We start from the raw sequence: 18,190 nt of genomic DNA on the forward strand, positions 1-18,190 counted from the left end.
GTGAGACTATTTAATCAGATACATTAGAGTAGTGTCTGTTTCATCTGTTAGAGGTGGAGTTTCGCTCCAGATGATAATCCTGGTTGACAGCGCGGGTTTCATTTTTGTAGTTTTGTCCAAAAAAAACCAACTAAAATTCTCTGATTCCAGCTTCTTAGATGTGAATATTTTCTGGTTTCTTTAGTTCTGTATGACAGTAAACTGAATATATTTGTCGTTTTAGACTTTTGGAAACAGTGATCGTCATGTTTCACTATTTTCTGGCCTTTTATAGAACAAACAACTCATCAATTAATCCAGAAAATAATCCACAGATGATTTGATAGTAGAGCTGCAATGATTAATCTTTGTCAAACATGATGAAACAAGACGTCTGAAGATTTTATAGAGCAAGCAATTAATCGAGAAAATAAATTTAATTAGATTAATCGATAATGAAAATACCAAAATGAATATGTGAGATCTGTCAGACTTCTTTTTAGTGATATTATTATTTTACGATATCAAATATAACTGATGCAATGTCGTAGTTTTTTTTTCCGTACATCTCTCCAGGCTTTATGTGTCCTTTCTGTCTGTCTGTGTGTCTCTCTCTATACAATGTCTGATAGAATCACAAACAAATGCCTTTCACACAATAGAAGCACAGAGAAACACTGGCTGACTGGACTCTCACTGGTTCCACTGGTTTCTGAGAAATCCACACGCTGAAAGGCTGAAAGTTCAACTAGCAGCTCGAAAAAAAAAAAAAACAGCGTGAATACGAATACATTTGACTAAACAATCTCACCACAGGGTCCATTTATAATAATAATAATAATAATAATAATAATAATCTTTATTTATATAGCAATGAAAACAAGATTACAAAGTGCTTCACTGATATAAAAACAGAAAATACACAAATTAAAGTTCAAAGCAATCAAGAAATAGATGATGAATAAAAATCTTAAGGATAAATGAATTAATAAGAGGACACATTTGTACTTGAGCTTTCAATCATACCACATGATCTTCATCAGCAGATGGAGCTCCCAACCTGTCATGGAATATAAGATTTAACAACTTCTCATCCATGTTTGCTTAAAAGTTGAGACTGAATTCTGCTGATGAGGTTTGTGTGATATGATCGAAAGCTCCAGAACAGCTACTAAATAGACCTCGCAGTGCAAGTGTTTCATCAGCTGCAGATGTTTGGGTTTTTTTTTAAATATATATACTGTGTTTTTAAAGCTTTTTTTTAAAAAAATAAATCAGTGAAAAGTTTCTTTAATTGTGACACAAAGAAAAGTATTAAAACCGTCTTGAGCGACACCTCAAGAAGGTGAAATAACATAAAATTAAATCCAGTTGTTGGGCGTGTTGTTGTGTCTTTGTGGACACCCGGGAGTCCGTTCTGTCTCTTCCGACACAGAGGTCGGCTGCGTTGAAATCCTCCTAAATGTTTGAAAGTGTTTGAAGTCTGTTTCACCACTCAGTTAAACCGCTAACAGAGGCCTGGAGCATCACTACTGTCGCCATGGCTACCAGCAGTTCACAGGACAGGTTCACGGTTTTTCAAGTGTGTCTTAAACCAGCAGTCAGGTGTCCGTATGAACAGTGAAAGAGGTTTTCCTCGCTGTAATCATTCCTCCTGTTCATACTGGATATTAAAAGATCCTTCAAATGTGCTTTCAATGGAAGTGATGGAGGCCAAAATCCACAGTGTGTCCACACAGTCATTTAAAAGTCTCTGTGAAGCTTCTATTCAGCTTCAGCAGTCTGAGTTAGTCATATCAAGTGGATATCTGACACATTTACAGTCTTTTTGGCCTCTTTGTGTTTTGGGGCTCCTGATTGTTTAAGACAGATATGAAAAATTGCGAATCCGCCCTTTAATAAAAGGACTAGTATGAAACCCGTTTATCATCCAGCAGTATTCTGGTCTAACGTTGAGTTTTGTCTTTGTTTCCTTTTTTACTGTCTAAACAATAGCAGCACACATGAATGCTGCTCACTATTCATACAGTAGAAAAACAGCTTTTCACCGTGTAGACAATAGAGTCTATTTACAACACACACACACACACTCACACACACACACACACACACACACTGTCCCAGGTCACTTTTCGGGACATTACATAGACTTACATTCATTTCCTGGAAACTTAACCTAACCCTTACCTTAACAACTGACCCAAAAATCAGCTTGTTCCCAATTGGACAAAACATCCCCAATTAACTGGTCTTTGATCTGAAATTTGTCCCCGAGAGTAGCCTATGACAGAACCACACACACACACACACACACACACACACACACAGAGGCCAGCTGACTGCATTAACAGCCAGCTGGAGTCAGTTTGAAGACGTAGTAAATCATCGTTCACTCAGTCGTGTTTGCTCATGTTTGGCAGCAGAAGTTGCTAAATCAAACAAAATAACGATTTATTTATTGATCATGAAGCAGACTCTGGTTTTTTAAGAATGACTGATGAGAATTTATTTGTGTGTCATCAACAAATGTAGCTGCAGAGAAATGTTCCAAATCACTGACCGACCTTCAAATTTACAACACCATCATGATCAATACGAGGAAATGTTGAAGATGTTAATCTCGTGTTTGACGATGTAATTTTTTGGTGGGTCGAGATTATGCAGCATTGAGACAGATTTAAATTTAAAAAAAAGCTAAACTAAAACTAAACATCCCTCACATCTCTATAAGCTTTTGACAGGAGGATATTAACAGAAAATGGAAAACAAAGTCATAGAATTTGTGGAACTTTATCTCAGTTATATATTTATTTATTTCTCTGTTTATTTAATTTCCTATTTATTTATTTACCTGCCATTTAAAAAAAAAAGAAAAAAAATTACTCTCACCTGGACAAGGGGAGCGGTGCTGTGAGGATCATATTCTTTCATTTTTTCCATCACCACCACCCAGCCCCTCCTACTGAGAGACAAAATGACAGAGATGAGGGTGGACTCACACCTGGTGACCTGGATCACGGACTATCTCATGGGGAGACCACAGTATGTCAGGCTGAGGGACTGCTCCTGCACACCACAGGGGACTGTGCTCTCCCCTGTCTGGTTCAACCTTTATACTTTTGACTTCAAGCACAACTTGAAGATGATTGTAGGGTTTATTAGTGGTGGACAGGAGGGGGGGTACAGGAGCCTGGTGGAGGACTTTGTGACATGGTGCAGATTGAACTATCTGCAGCTGAACACCTCCAAGACCAAAGAGATGGTGATGGACTTCCAGAGGACCAGGCCCCATCTGCAAACGGTCTCCATGTAGGGGGTTGATGAGGAGGTGGTCAGGACCTACAAGCACCTGGGGCTACAGCTGGGTGATAGACTGGACTAGTCAGCAAACACTGACCCTCTTTATAGGAAGGTCCAGAGACAGCTTTCTTTCCTGAAGAGGTCCTTTAGGAAACTCCTGCTGATGTTTTACCAGTCGGTTGTAGCCACTGTTGTTGTTCTCTATTCTATGGTGTGTTGGGGAGGCAGCATTAAGAAGAGGGACGCTATGCGGCTGGACAGACTGGTAAGGAGAGCTGGCTCTGAGGTTGGCCCGGAGCTGGATTACTTTATGTCAATCAGGTACTTTACAGATGAAGATTTGACACAATGGATAATATAACAAGCTTTTAAAATACAACACATTGTTAAAGATGAAACCAGTGGTTTCCAACCTTTTTGGCTTTTGACGTCTTACAAAAAGCAGTGTGTAGTCGGGGTCACATTTCACATGTCTATGAGTTGTTAACAGCTCCACCAAATAGTGATTTTTCCCTCTAAACTTCTCACATGCTTTCATTTCAGTAAATGTTCAAATGATCCAATATTTCAGCAAAGTCAAAGATTAGAGAAAAAGTCCAAAAACTGAAAACAGATTTGTGTATCAGAACTTTGTTTTTTCTTCTTTCCTCTCCCATTAATCATCTCACCACCCCTCAGAATTATCTGCTGACCCTTTGGAGGGGCCTGACCCCTAGGTTGGGAACCACTGGACTAAACTAGCTAACTGTATATAAAGTAGTGTAAACTAGCTCCACCTCCAGCAGCTACAACAGTAACATGCTGCTCTAACACTGATGCTTCACTATTAATAATCTAATGATGTCATATATAATAATATATCAGTCAGAGGGACCAAACCACTACTTTTACTGCAATACTTTCACTACATCAAGCTCATAATACTTATGTACTTTTACTGCAATACTTTCACTACATCAAGCTCATAATACTTATGTACTTTTACTGCAATACTTTCACTACATAAAGCTCATAATACTTATGTACTTAATTTTACTGAAAGTGGAAAGTTTCTCTGAGCTCATTGAAAACCCAATTTTAAGGGGCGGGCCAACGAGCATGATTTGTGATATCACAACTGGTTTAAAAGCCAATCCTGGTCCAATATTCGACTTGCAGAAATGTGATGTGGAAACTTGAATCCTCCAGTGCACAAACATAGAGAATGACCTTTACAGTGAAGTAGGAGACATCTCGTCTGTTGTGAAATATAGTCGTATATTTTCTGGGATTGTTAATGAAGGACAAGGAGTAGATGCTATTTTATATTTCTGACAAGAGTATTTTTCAAAGTTGAATATTTTATATACATCTTAAAACATGCCTGGAGAGGATCTTTAAGTAAAGGATCTGAATACTCCTTCCAACAGATGCTGTTGTCTTTCACACCCAACAAAAACAACAACAGACTTTTAGTTTGAAGTCAAGGAGTAATGTTATTCCGGAAACGCGAATTGGAAGGGAAGCCAAATTATTTTTCCTAGGAAGGCGAAGTCATGGCCCTCCCTACTCTGCCTCTGATTGGCTAGTGCTCGGTACCTTCGTTGTTTAGGTTGGTAAGGATCAGACATGAGGAGTGAGACTGGTTTGGGTTAGGGGTAAGAATATCAGGCTAAGCCAATCAGAGGCAGAGGAGGGCGGGTCGTGGCTTCGCCTTCCTAGGAAAAATATATCGCGGAAGGCAAGGAAACAAAATATTTCCCCTCCTTTGTGGTCAGAGGCGACAGGCAGATTTAACGTACGCACCCAGCTCTCCGGTTGTTTCAGAGCCCGCTGGAGCTCCGTGGTGCCCGTTAGCAGGAGTCTCGGTCCGGCCTGGTGTCCTCTCGAGCGACGGGATGTCGGTTTTATCCAGCAAGGCTCTGCACGAGCAGCTGTCCGTCATCATGGGCGCGTTGACCAAAGCGGCGGTGGCGGAGATCTGCGAGGTGGTGGATGAAGGTTACGCTGTGCTGCAGATGGAGATCAGCCGGAGCCACAAGGAGAACGACGACCTGAGGAAGAAGCTGCACCTCATCGAGTCCATTGTGGTCCGCGGGAGCTGCGGGGGGAAGAAGGCGGAACCCGGGGTCGTCGTAGCGGCCGCGGAGGGCTCAAAGCAAGCGGGAACACCGCAGCAGCAGCAGCGGGGCGATGATGGAGGAGACACCGCTGCTGCTGGAGGAGGAGACGGAGGAGCTGCTGTCTTCCTGCGGGAGGAGGTAAACACACGCCCGGCCTGGCTCCATCATTATATCCCTCAGCTCCGTTTCATTATTATGAATATTATTATATATTTTTATCCCTCTCATCGATTTTATTTGTCTTTTTAATCTGTTTTTATCTGTTTTTAAAAAAAACTATATTATTATTATTATTATTATTGTTATTATTATTATTATTATTGTTGTTGTTGTTATTATCATCATCATCATTATTATATAGATAAATCTATTTTAGTGTATTTCATTGTCATCATTTTTATTTTGTTTTGTCTTTTTAATCTATTTTTATTTCACCCTATTTTACTACTGTTACTGTGTTATAGCTTTTAAATCTATTTTACTACATTTTCTCATTGGTCACATTGGTTTCAGATAGTTTTTTTGTATTTTTTGTTGTCTTTGCGGTGTCGATAGATAAATATTTATTAGGCTAGTCCTCTCGGAAATCAATCACTTGCTCTGTCTTATTATTGGCTTATTATCGGCTCATCTGTGGTGCACATTGATCAGCGCTAACCTGTATGAAAAGCTCATACAAATAAAGACTGATTGATTGATTGATAATATCGTTACCGTAGTTCTGACGGTATTTTCAGAATCACCAAAGACTCCTCCAAACATCCGGGTCACAACATATTCTGTTCTCTGAATTATAAATAAGATTTTCAACCTGTTTCCATCTTTGTTGGGAATCTGAAACAGAGTCTCAACTTGGGAAACGCAGCGGTGGAAGAAGTACAAAGATCCTTTACTTTAGTAAAAAATACCAATACAGCGACGAAAAAATACTCCATTACAAGTAAAAGTCCTGCATGAAAGTAAAAGTAAAAGCACATGAGTATTATCAGTAAAATGTAGTTAAAGTATTAAAGTAAAAGTACAGGTTTGGTCCCTGACCAGCTGGAACTGGACAAAGTTTAGTATTTTTGTGTGAAAATGAGAACAATTAATAAATTAGTTGCAGATTATTTTTCTGTGAATCAAATAACCAATTGATCAACTAATCATTTCAGCTCTAAATTTGGATTTCAGCCTGTTGACAAAACAGACAGACATGTGACTATGTCACCTTGATCTGCGGGAAGTTGTGAAGGATATTTTTTCACAATTTTCTAACAAAATGATTAACCACTAAAATGAATGGCAGACTTATCTTTAATAAATAATTGTCATCATGATTATTTTTTCCATAGGAACACAGCAGTAGACGTGTTTTTATCAGTTAAATGTAAGATTTTTATCAGCTCAGCAGCACCCTCATAAATACTAAACAAAAGTGACGTCTTGGCTCGTTTGTTTTGGAGCTCTGAAGGTCAAAATTCATCTTTAAAATGATGCCTTGTAAATATATATATATATATATATATATATATATATATATATATATATAATATATATATATACAGTTGGAACAACATCCAACAAGTTATTATCACAATATTAAACCTCAAGTTAACAAAAACATAAAATAAATATATACATATATATGCATATTTTTGGACTTAATGGACATTTAATTTCTACTGTAATAATATTATTCATCATGTGGAAGGCGACAAGTCATTGCATCCTTTCATATTGTGCCATTACGCCTTAAAAATATACATGAAATGCTGCATATGGTGCAGAAGGTGTGTATATAATCTCTAGATCAGAAGTTAATTATCACCTTATCTCTGCTGCAAACCTCTGCACATGCTCTGTGCATGCTGACAGGGGGGGTGATGTTGATAACTTATCTCAAGATAGGCATTTTTAAATTTATTTTTATCTCAGCCTTGTTGCCTTGGGCTGAAAGTCGTTTTCTCGTTGTTAATTACCTCGTTATCTCCAAAAAAAAAAAAAAAAAAAGTCAGAAAGCTGCTGTTGAGATAACGTGATCATCAATGAGATGTTGAGATAATGAGGATTAAAAATATAATAGCAACAATGGTCACTCTAAAGTTTCTATAGAAAAGCACCGATGTGGAAGCTAATCTATGGTCAGTGTATTAATATTTCAATTAACCGTCGGTCACAACATTTGTATAGTATTAGTGAACTTTTACAGATATGAAATCAATATCTCATGTATTAAACACATAACTCTCCTGGTTGCTTACTTTAATTGTTTAAATTTGAATAATAATCATCAGATGTGACATCAGTGTTGTTCATCTTCTGCAGCTTCCAGACGTGGTGTTGATCAAAGATGAAGACTCGGACAGTAACGACACCTTCGAGGGGGAAGGTGAGTTTCTCAATCTCTGGGTCTGGACCGCGTGTGGAGTCGCTGCATATGAAGCTGGGTACTTAAAAAAATAACCTTCAAATTCATGGATCTGTCACCGTCTTGCCAACACAGCAACTTTACTGCACTGTTTATAATTCAGTGTTTTTTTTGGCTTTTGATGCATTTTTAATTTAAAGAATAAATGTGTTTGAAAATTCAAAGTGCTGCCTGTAAAACTCAGTGAAAACCAGGGCTCATGAGAACTTTGGTTCCAAAAAACATAAGGAAAGAGAGGCATGATAACTTAAAAATACTAACAGCAAAAAACCAAAAAACAACAGTGACTCCTGTGACGGTGGCAGCTCTCGGCCATCAGTTATTGTATTCACACATTTCTGCAACTGAGAAGCATTTAATCTGCATGTCAGCTGTTGCTTCAGTGACTTTCATGTATATATTAAATATAACTGGCTTGTTTTGCTGCATGTTTTTCACTTTATGCTGAAAACATAAGGCCTGACTCAGCGCTAAAACACTAAAAGCTTCATTCATATGGACTGGTTCAGTGTTGTGATCTTTCTTAGCTTGGTGATAATATGTTTTGTCTTTTCTTTCAGGGGACAAAGCACCCGCTGACAGAGCGACAGCTGCAGCCAGAGAGAGCGCCACGTCGTCTCCAACCGGCCGGAGTATGAAGAGACCCTGGCCGGGAAACGAAGACGCTGAGAGGAAGTCGTCCTCTGAGCTCACACTGATAAGTCCGACGACATCCAAACAGACGCAGAAGAAGAGCGTGTCCGTCTACAGTCTGGACTCTCCTCGCAGCGAGCCGGGCTGCTCCGCTCAGCTCGGCGGTGACGAGATGGAAGCCGGCGGCGAGCTGGTTTGTTCGTACTCCTCGCAGATGGACCCTGACATCCATTTGGTCCACCAGGAGTGCTCGCTGGTTCCTCCCATGTCGAGCGCCAGCAGACAGGTGTATTACGCCAACAGCACTCTGATCGACTCTCAGTCTCAGTCTACAGACGGAGCAGAACTGGATCTCACTCCGACGTGGAGCAAACAGTCCAAAAGCCACATGGCCTTCGCTCAGTTTCACCAAAACGAAAACATGGACGGCGACGCTTTCGGCCTCAAGCTGATCAACGTCTCGGGATCGACGCCCACAGACTGCCAGCTATCTGAAAGCAGCAACTCCGCGTTCGGGTACGACGAGGCCGACACGATGAACTTCGCCGTCTACAGGGACCAATCAGGTCCATCGCAGCGCTGTAACGGGGCGGGCAAAGTGAAACGCTTCATATGCTCCATCTGCAACAAGACGTACGCCACGTCTCAGAACCTGGACGTTCACATGCGGATCCACACGGGGGAGAGGCCGTTCAGCTGCAGCCAGTGCGGCAAGAAGTTCACGCAGTCGGCTCACCTGAAGTCGCACCTGAGCATTCACTCTGGAGAGCGGCCGTATGCCTGCACCCGCTGCTCCAGGAGCTTCATCGTCAAATACAGCCTCACGTTACACATGAAGAAATGTCACCCCGACGTCTGAGCCATTTCACATCAGTCATAGGTTTTATTCCAAAACGTTATGTGCTCTGTATATCCATTTTTATATTAAGGAAAAGCCACTTAAAACAAAATTATGGAATTATAGAAATGATGCTTCTCCAATTGTAAGTTTTACTTTGAGCCCCCCCCCCCCCGACAGATTTCCAGCCAACCTGGCCTGGGTTGGGCCAATCACAGCCGTTTATATAAAATGGGACAGGTTTGATACGATGACTGTACAGGGGAGCGTCATTGATGCATTTTTGTAAACAACCAAGATGGCTGCCGCTGATGTGGGACTGTCTGTTGAATCCACTGTTGTGACAGTATTAAATGCACTGGACGGTATATTTTCTCTAAAGGAAGAAAAAACAACTGCACTTAAAGATTTTATTGTTAAGAAAGATGTGTTTGCTGTACTTCTGCCGCTCAGCGCTACGTGGCTCAGCGCTACGTCCCACATTTCATAGCTCTGATTGATTGTAGGTCTATCCAATTGCGTCCAGAGGCATTTTGGTCTGCACCCTTGGAAATCAAGAATCAACAGAGAGGTTCCAGACTAATCCGCAAGTGGTCTGGCAATGTCAGGCTATAAAATCATGTCTCATTTTTAAAATAGCTTCACTTTGGTGAGAAATTTGAAAGAGGTTTCTAATGATTTCTGTCTTTGCTGTTAAAATATGTCTGAAACACTGAAAGTCTGTTGCACAGGTCAAACACATTTCAGGCCAGTTAACTGTTGTGTGAGAAGCAAGATACTGTATGAGTCACATACAGTACAAGTTTGTCATTCTTGGTTAATAAACAAGTTCTGAAATTTGTTTTGTATCAGTTATTACCTTTGTAACAACAGATTTGTGTTTGTTGAAGGTATGTGCAGCAGTAACACGCCACACAAGGTATTTAAGGTATTTAAAACCCAAAGGAGATGTTTGACAGTATTTAAAGTGAGTATTTTGTTAAACTAACATGACAAACTTTTGTGACACTCTTATAATAAGTCAGATAAGAAGAGGGATGTCAGTTTCATCATCGAGTTAGGTCCAGGGTGTGTTTAGCTTAGCTTAGCACAAAGACTGGAAGCAGAGGGAAACTGCTAGCGTAGCTCCATCAAATGGTAAAAAATAAACCTTCCAACGACTCTAAAGCTGTCTGATTTACATGTTGTATCTTCTTTATAAAACTGACTTATAAATAAAAATGTAAAAAAAAAACCTAAAAGCAGCAAAGATTGTGATTTCATTTTTTTTAAATGCTGCTGTTACCTCAAGGTCACAAGTTTGTTTTTGTTTTTGTTTTTTATCTCGTTAAGGTTATAAGAAACAAAAGGTGATTAAAAAATGTTATTGAGATAAGGTTCTCATGTTACATGATGTATGTGTCTTAGTTAATCAACAAAAAATTAATCACGAACATAATCAGTTTATCTTTTATTTCATTATCAAGCCAAAATACCAACTATTCTGTTGTTGCAGGACTTGTTGCTTCTCTTTGTTTTATATCATTGTAAATAAAATATCTTTGGGTTTTGGACAAATTTGACTGTAACATATTTTTACATCTACTTGCCCGCCTTCTTTGAGTACATATTTTTAAGCAAATATCCCCAAAATTTGCTGGTTTCAGCTTCCCAGATGTGAACATTTGCTGGTTTCTGTCAGCATCTATGAGTGAAAATGTTGGGTGTTTTTAAGAATAATCTATTATGAAAATAATCATTAGTTTGAACTCTTACATCTCTTGACATCTGGAAAACTGCACAATCTGTGCAGAAAGGTCCCATCCATATTTATGAATATTTACTGAGATTTGTTCTCTTGATATTTAGCCACATTTTAAATACTGAGTGTTAAAGTATTATAGAACTATAGTTAAACTCAAAAATCCACAGCACGCTCTTCTTCAGCAGTTAGGGTTGCTCAGTTTTCATGGAAATAGTGTTAGTTTGGGAGACTGAGAAAGCTCTAAAAACTAGTGGTGGACCTTGAGTTAAAGAATAAGTTCACAGTTTAAGTGTTTCCTAAAACACCATATGAACACTGAGAGAGGTTTTCCTGTTATTATTCCCTTCAAATGTGCTTTCAATGTAAGTAATGAGGAAAAAAATAAAATATCTTTGGGTTTTGGACAAAGTTGAGTGTAACACATTTTGACTTTTACTTGCCCCCCTTCTTTGAGTATAATTTTTAAGCAAATGTCCCCAAAATTTGCTGGTTTCAGCTCCTCAGATGTGAATATTTGCTGGTTTTTGTTATCTTTTCTGAGTGAATATTGGGTGTTTTAAAGAGATTAAACAATCGATAATGAAATAATTGTTAACTGTTACTGAAAATCAAATATCAAATAAATATGTATTTGAACTCAATTATCTTTAATTCATATATTTCATTGAGGCATGTTTTTCGTGCATGTGTGAATGTGCGTATGATTACCATTCTAACGTTGTCACACCTGCAATATTTCTGAAAATACCGAAAATAATGTAAAAGGATACTTTGCACATGCGCAGTCCGTGTTGTCTCTGGTTGTTTTTACTCTCGCATCACTTCCTGGTTTGTCTCGAAACTGTTTACATCAGGTGAGAGGCCAGTCAGATAAACGCAGCGGGCGCGTGCGTTTCTGTTTTTGTCACCTGCCACGAGGCCGTAATCTGGATTATTCTGTTTCGACAAACGCACGCGGAGGAATAAAATATGTCTCCGGCCGCCGCCTTCCACGCGCAGCTCGCATCCATCATGGAGGTGCTGGCCAACACGGCAGTGGCGGAGATCTGCGAGCTCGTGGACGGCGGCTACGCGGTGCTGCAGCTGGAGATCTCGCGGAGCCGCAAAGAGAACGAGGCGCTGCGGAGGAAACTGCGGCTCATGGAGCTCCGAGCCGCCCGCGCGACCGCCCTGCGAGCCGTGGCCACCGCCAGCGGCACCGCGCTGCTGCTCGCGAGCGGCCGCGCACGAGCTCCGCTGCCCGCTCATCACCCCGGCAACGAACCGCGGAGGAGCAGAACACCTGGAGGTGACGGTTAAAATTTGAATTTACTGACAGTTAAAAAAAAAAAAAAGTAACCGTTAAAATTTGATTTAACTAGAAAGCGAATGAATCTCTGTTTTTTTAACGTTAAAATATGAATGCAACGCTGATCCGGCTTGTGTTGTGTTTGCTTTACATCTGGAAAACTGCACACCCTGCGCAAACACTGTCCCATCGGTATTTACATGGGATTTGTTATTATCCAAACAATGTTTAGTCACTTAAATGAGCGTTAAGTTCATTTTTCTTGACCTTAGAAAGCGTAGTTTGATACCATTCTCTTTACCGTTTTGTGATGACAGAAAATGAGAAGTTTTTTTTATATTAAATGGGAATTGCATTGTGGGACAATAACATCAATCAAGAGCATGAAAAAACAAATAAGTTAAAACCAGCAAAAAAGACCATGCATTATGACATTTCTTCTGTCGTTGTTTTGTAAAATACCTGCTACCTTGCTCTGTACCTTTAACCGTGTCTCCTCCAGGTGGGGCGGCGCTGTCCAGAGTGTCCCCCCAGGAGACACCACGGTGCAGAGATATTGACCCATCCTCAGACTCCGGACATGAAACCACACAGCAGGCGGTGAGTGGAGGAAGACAAGTCTTTCACAGATTTCCTTCATTGTCCTCTTCCCTCAGTTTTATTCTATCTCTGCTCTGACAGCAGCCTGCTGCAGGTGAGTCGGCCAAACTGACGACCGCAGTGATCAAGGTGGAGGATGACGATGAGTCCTGGTCTCAGTCCGAGCAGGAAAGTGAGTACAAGTTACACACAGAGCTGCAGCGATAATCAGTAACTATTCTGATAATCAGTCAATCATTTCAGCTATTTTACAAGCAGAAAACAATCTCTGTTTTTCTTCAACATGTATAACAATTAAGTGAATATATTTAGTTTTCAGACTTCAGTGATGGAAAGTAAATAAGTAAATTTACTCAAGGACTGTGCTGAAGTTTTGAAGTGCTTTACTTGACTATTTCCATTTGATGCTACTTTATGCTACTTTATAAATATTGTACTTTCTACTCCACTACATTTATTTGACAGCTTTAGTTACTTTTCAGATGAAGATTTGACACAATGGATAATATAACAAGCCTTTAAAATACAACACATTGTTAAAGATGAAACCAGTGGTTTCCAACCTTTTTGGCTTTTGACGTCTTACAAAAAGCAGTGTGTAGTCGGGGTTTTGATAATTGATTAATTGTTTTGAGTAATTCCTTAAGAAAAAAGTCTAAATCCTCTGATTTTAGTTTCATAAATGTGAATATTTTCTGGTTTCTTTACTCCTATATAAGTATAACCTAAATATCTTGGTTTTGTGGACTGTTGGTTGGGACAAAACAAGACATTTCAGATTGCAGCTTTGGGGTTTGGAGAAACATTTTTCACCATTTTTTGACATTTTATAGATAAAATAACTAATTAATTAACCAAGAAAATAATCGACAGATTAATCTATAATGAATCATAAAAGATAATCGCTATTGTAACTAAATGAAACAGTTCTCACAATATATTTATTGAGCCAAATAATTGTGATAATGTCAACCGTAATCGTGCAAAATACTGTTGAAATCTGCTGATTTGTATGCTTGAAAAAAGTATAAAAATCGTGATATCCTGCTTTCCTTTTCTCTCCAGAAGATTTCTGTTGTGTTGTTGAAGGACAGCAGATGGAAACAGAAGCTCCGCCCCTGCTGGCCAAACAGGAAGTAGTAGAGGACAGCGGCGCGTCTCTGTCGTGGACGGGTGGTGATGTCAGCTCCAACACCAGCAAGATGTCAGACACCAGCGACGCGGCCAGTTATGACTGTCTGATGTACGAGCCACAGGTCCAACATGCCCCCCGCAGTACCCAGAATCCTTTACGTGAGGACCCGGGCTGCTCATACGTGTTGAACACCAGCGAGAGTGTTTCAGCTGCGTCTGATTTATGCAGCAGCTTCCCGTTTGCCGTCAGTGAGGTGACTCTGTCTGTAGCAGAGCACCAGCAGCCTGCAGGCTTCCAGGACGGCCAGCAGAGGGCGCCGTTACCTGCAGATGAGCCAAGGAAAGAGACAGCAGAGACGCAGCATGCTTTTATCAGAAGGGACGGGTGGAGACGTCAGGACGGCGTCAGCAGAGAGGACAGTGGCGGGAAGGCGTTTGTCTGCAACTGCTGCGGTAAAACTCTGGCCTGCCTGAAGAACCTGAAGACGCACATGAGGGTCCACACGGGCGAGAAGCCGTTCGTCTGCGCACTCTGCGGCAAACGCTTCTCCGACTCCAGCAACCTGAAACGCCACCAGAGCGTTCACACTGGCGAGAAGCGCTATGGCTGCATCCACTGCGGCAAACGCTTCGCCCAGTCCGGATCCCTGAAGGTCCACATGACCGTGCACACGGACTGTAAGCAGTTCAGGTGTTCGTACTGCGGTAAGACCTTCATCTCCGGCAGCCACCTGCGCCGCCACGTTACCGTCCACGCAGGAGAGAAACGCTTCGCTCCGACGTCTCAGTGACAGGTGGGCTCATGGGAGAATGAGGTCAGGGGTCAAATCCTACAGGAGCCACGCACACTGACAGTGAAAGACGTCACTACAGCTGAAACGATTAGTCGATTGAAAGAAAATCAATCTGCAACTAGGAAAATATCAAAACTCTTTGGTTCTAGCTTCTCCAATGTGAGGAGTTGCTGCTTTTCTCTGTTTTGTATCAGTGTGAACTGAATAATTTTGGGTTTGGACTGTTTTTCTGTCAACACAAGACATTTGAATACTTCATCTTGGGCTCTGGGATAACTGGACGGGGATTTTTCACTGTTTTATAAATCAAACAATTAAAAGGTGCAACATGTGACATTCAGCCCCACTAGATGTCGCACTAGAGCACCATCTCAGACGAAAATAAAAATGTGCACGTCGTTTACTCAATAAAGTTTAGGAAAAGAAGAATCACCTGACCAGCTACATCAGGAAACTCAATTCAATTAATGTTTAGCTGTAGTTTGAGAAAATTTGTGACACTGTGCCGCCATGTTGGAAACGGACACACGGCCGGACCGGCTACTAAAACAAAGAACAGAGAAACTCGGATAACAACATACACAGATGGAGTGTGACTTCATTCTCTGCTCAGGATGCCATTACTCTGCTATATCTCTACATAGCAAATAGTTGCTGACATCCAATGAGGCTGAATGTCGTGTATTACACCTTTAATTGATGAATCAAGGAGATAACTGGCAGATTAATTGAAAATAACTGTTATTTGCAGCCCTACACCTCACAATACAACACAACAGCCCTGCAGTGAACTGTGGTTACGAGTCACTCCACTGTTAATAAAAAAGTCACCAGTGGACTGACAGATCTGCTGACGCGTTTTGATGTAAAACCTCATCTGGTGTCGACCGAAAGCGGCCCTCCTTTAAGCAAGTAGCAGCTTGTGTTTGCAGCTGTTGGGGATTCCTTCTGCATACAATATGTGAAAAAAAAGTTCAGATCACAAACTGCTCCAGAATTAGTTTATTATTGGACGTTTGTTTTAGTCTGAGTACAATCGCTGCATTCAGATCTGCCCAAATAAATCGTACTGAGGAGGAAAGCTTTGAAAACACCGTTTGTCTCTGAAAAGCTGATATTTTCGAGATATGTAACGTTGTAAAGTTGCGATAGTACGAATTTCGTCTTTAAACATTTTTACATCAGCAATTAAAATCCTTCAGAAGCATAAAATTGTTTTTGTTATTTCGGATGAATCCATCATCTGCATGCGTTTGTTTGCAGATTAAAGGTAACATCTGCAACTTTTCCCCCCATAATAACTCCTGTATGTTCACTATTAATCAGTTCAAAGTTTATTGTGGAATGAGGAAAAACACAATAAATGCCATGTTTACATTTTGTGATACTGTCATGAACAGTTTTTTACGATTATCATGTCATTTTGTAATAAATAAATAAAGGCAGCTCTAAACTCTGGTGTTTCTTATGATTCATAAAGGTTATCTGACAGCGTGATGTTTCTTTGGGGTTAGAATAACCACACAGAGAGCCAACAACAGCAGCTTTTGTTCATCATCATCTCTGAGAAGGAAGTTCTTTTGTCATCACGTTTGTATTTTAACATATCTCGAAATCTTTTTTTTTTAAGATACCATCTCTTCACATTGTGAGATACTGAATATTTTCATTCACAAATGTTCCTATTAACCACTGCACTTACCTGAATAAAGAATAATATGGTACATGCATCACCAGCCTGTTAACCAGTGTATATTTTGATGCAGTTGTGGATCAAGATGCTGATTTATAACACAGATAATTATTTAAATAACAAATGTAGAGGTTTGTGCAGCCTTAGTGGAGATTTGCATCTTCTCAGCCCTTTCTAGTTTTCTTATGGGGCAGTTTGTTACAGTGTTAATGTGTAAAAACCTGAATTTAATGATTTTACTTTAATTACTGGCTCACTTTCCTCTCTCCTCTTTAAGGTTGAACAAATTGTCCCAACGTTTATTCTAAAGTTCACCCAAATTACATCAAACAATGTCATTCCAAGCATTAAACTTGTTTTAAAGTCTACATTGCATTTAATGTATATAGTGCCTTTCTAGTCCACTCAAAGCGCTTTACACTACACGCCACATTCACCCATTCACACACACATTAATATGCAAGGTGCCAACCGGCTCATCGGGAGTTTTCTAATCATTCATACTCACACACTGATGGCACAGCCTTCATTCAGGAGCAATTTGGGGTTCAGTATCTTGCCCAAGGACACTTCGACATATGGACTGGAGGAGTCTGGGATCAAACCTCCTGAGCCACAGCTGCTCCATCTTCCTCCACTCAAAAACAAGTTTATGAAGAGTTTGGTCATGTTAGTTTGTTTAGACTAATAACAGCGATCATGTTTTCAGTTCTCTGGAGAGTAGTTGTGTGTAAGGCGGACGCTACTGAGCATGTGCAGGAATGCAGCTCTGCTTACAGTTTTACTAGCTTGTGGTGCTACGTATCACAACCTCTGGACTTTGTTCTGAAGTTTGTTGAGAAATATATAATGTAGGAGAAAGTAAATTGGTAGTGATATGCAGCACAACAAGCTTCTTTAATCTTTAACAATATGTTGTATTTGACAAGCTTACCTCTATATTTTATGTCAAATCACAGCCATCAGATAAATGTAGTGGAGTGGAAGTGTGAAGTAGCATGAAATCGAAATCAGGTGAAGTACCTTAAAGATTGTTCTTAAGTACATTACTGTACTGCTGAGGACTATATTCCAACCTTCATGGAAAGAATACAGCCATGTGGAGACCATAGTACCACTTAACATTATTTTCCCTTACTATTATACTGTGTTATTTTGGGAGACAGCGTGTGCCTTTAATCTTTAAAAGAAGCTTTGCCAAAAGAGGTCAATGCAATATGTGTGATTATTAGATTCCAGTAAACGAATCTGATACTGACACCTGCTGTTTTGCTGCTCATCTCCTTTATCATGTTACTGTTTGTTAATCATCCAAATCATAATGAAGTAAAGAGCAGGGATGTGGGTAAAAGACAAACCAGAGTTTGGCTTCATCAGTTCCCAAATTTCAGCCAGTTTGTGGCTCAGAGACACAGAGGTGTGTATGATGACAGGAAACAGGGGAAGTTGTGACGTTTCAGTATCCTCTCATTGGTCCACTTCCTGATGTTTCATCAGGACCGACCGATGTTAACAGCTGCACTGAAACACCAAACAAGTCAAAACAACAAGAGTCCAAAAAAAGAAGTGAAGTGAAGCTAAAAACAGATCAGCTGTGTTACCTGTGGACAGGTGTGAGCAGTGACAGGAAGCAGCCAGCAGGTGGCAGCACATCATCATAACAGTAGTGGGATTG

At 40.2% G+C, this 18,190-nt stretch overlaps 2 protein-coding genes across 4 annotated transcripts; both read left to right on the forward strand.

Annotated features, from left to right (window-relative positions):
• Nucleotides 1–4,519: 4,519 nt before the first annotated feature.
• On the forward strand, nucleotides 4,520–9,423 carry LOC121908117 (zinc finger protein 648-like). The gene is made up of 3 exons (XM_042427835.1): nucleotides 4,520–5,519; nucleotides 7,689–7,752; nucleotides 8,352–9,423. The coding sequence occupies exons 1-3, from the start codon at nucleotides 5,157–5,159 to the stop codon at nucleotides 9,281–9,283; spliced, it is 1,359 nt and encodes a 452-aa protein (XP_042283769.1). The 5' UTR covers nucleotides 4,520–5,156; the 3' UTR covers nucleotides 9,284–9,423.
• Nucleotides 9,424–11,815: 2,392 nt separating this feature from the next.
• LOC121908116 (zinc finger and SCAN domain-containing protein 31-like) lies at nucleotides 11,816–16,278 on the forward strand. 3 transcript variants are annotated; one of them, XM_042427834.1, is made up of 4 exons: nucleotides 11,816–12,294; nucleotides 12,797–12,894; nucleotides 12,976–13,066; nucleotides 13,963–16,278. In XM_042427834.1, exons 1-4 carry the CDS (start codon nucleotides 11,976–11,978, stop codon nucleotides 14,817–14,819), a joined length of 1,365 nt encoding a protein of 454 aa, XP_042283768.1. In that variant the 5' UTR covers nucleotides 11,816–11,975; the 3' UTR covers nucleotides 14,820–16,278. The 3 variants fall into 3 exon arrangements, with proteins under 3 accessions (XP_042283768.1, XP_042283766.1, XP_042283767.1); XM_042427832.1 differs by having other exon boundaries at nucleotides 11,817–12,294; nucleotides 13,960–16,278; XM_042427833.1 differs by having other exon boundaries at nucleotides 11,819–12,294; nucleotides 12,979–13,066; nucleotides 13,960–16,278.
• Nucleotides 16,279–18,190: the final 1,912 nt, after the last annotated feature.

The sequence above is a fragment of the Thunnus maccoyii genome, chromosome 12 (assembly GCF_910596095.1).
Source record: "Thunnus maccoyii chromosome 12, fThuMac1.1, whole genome shotgun sequence".
In the NCBI taxonomy this organism is placed as follows: domain Eukaryota; kingdom Metazoa; phylum Chordata; class Actinopteri; order Scombriformes; family Scombridae; genus Thunnus; species Thunnus maccoyii.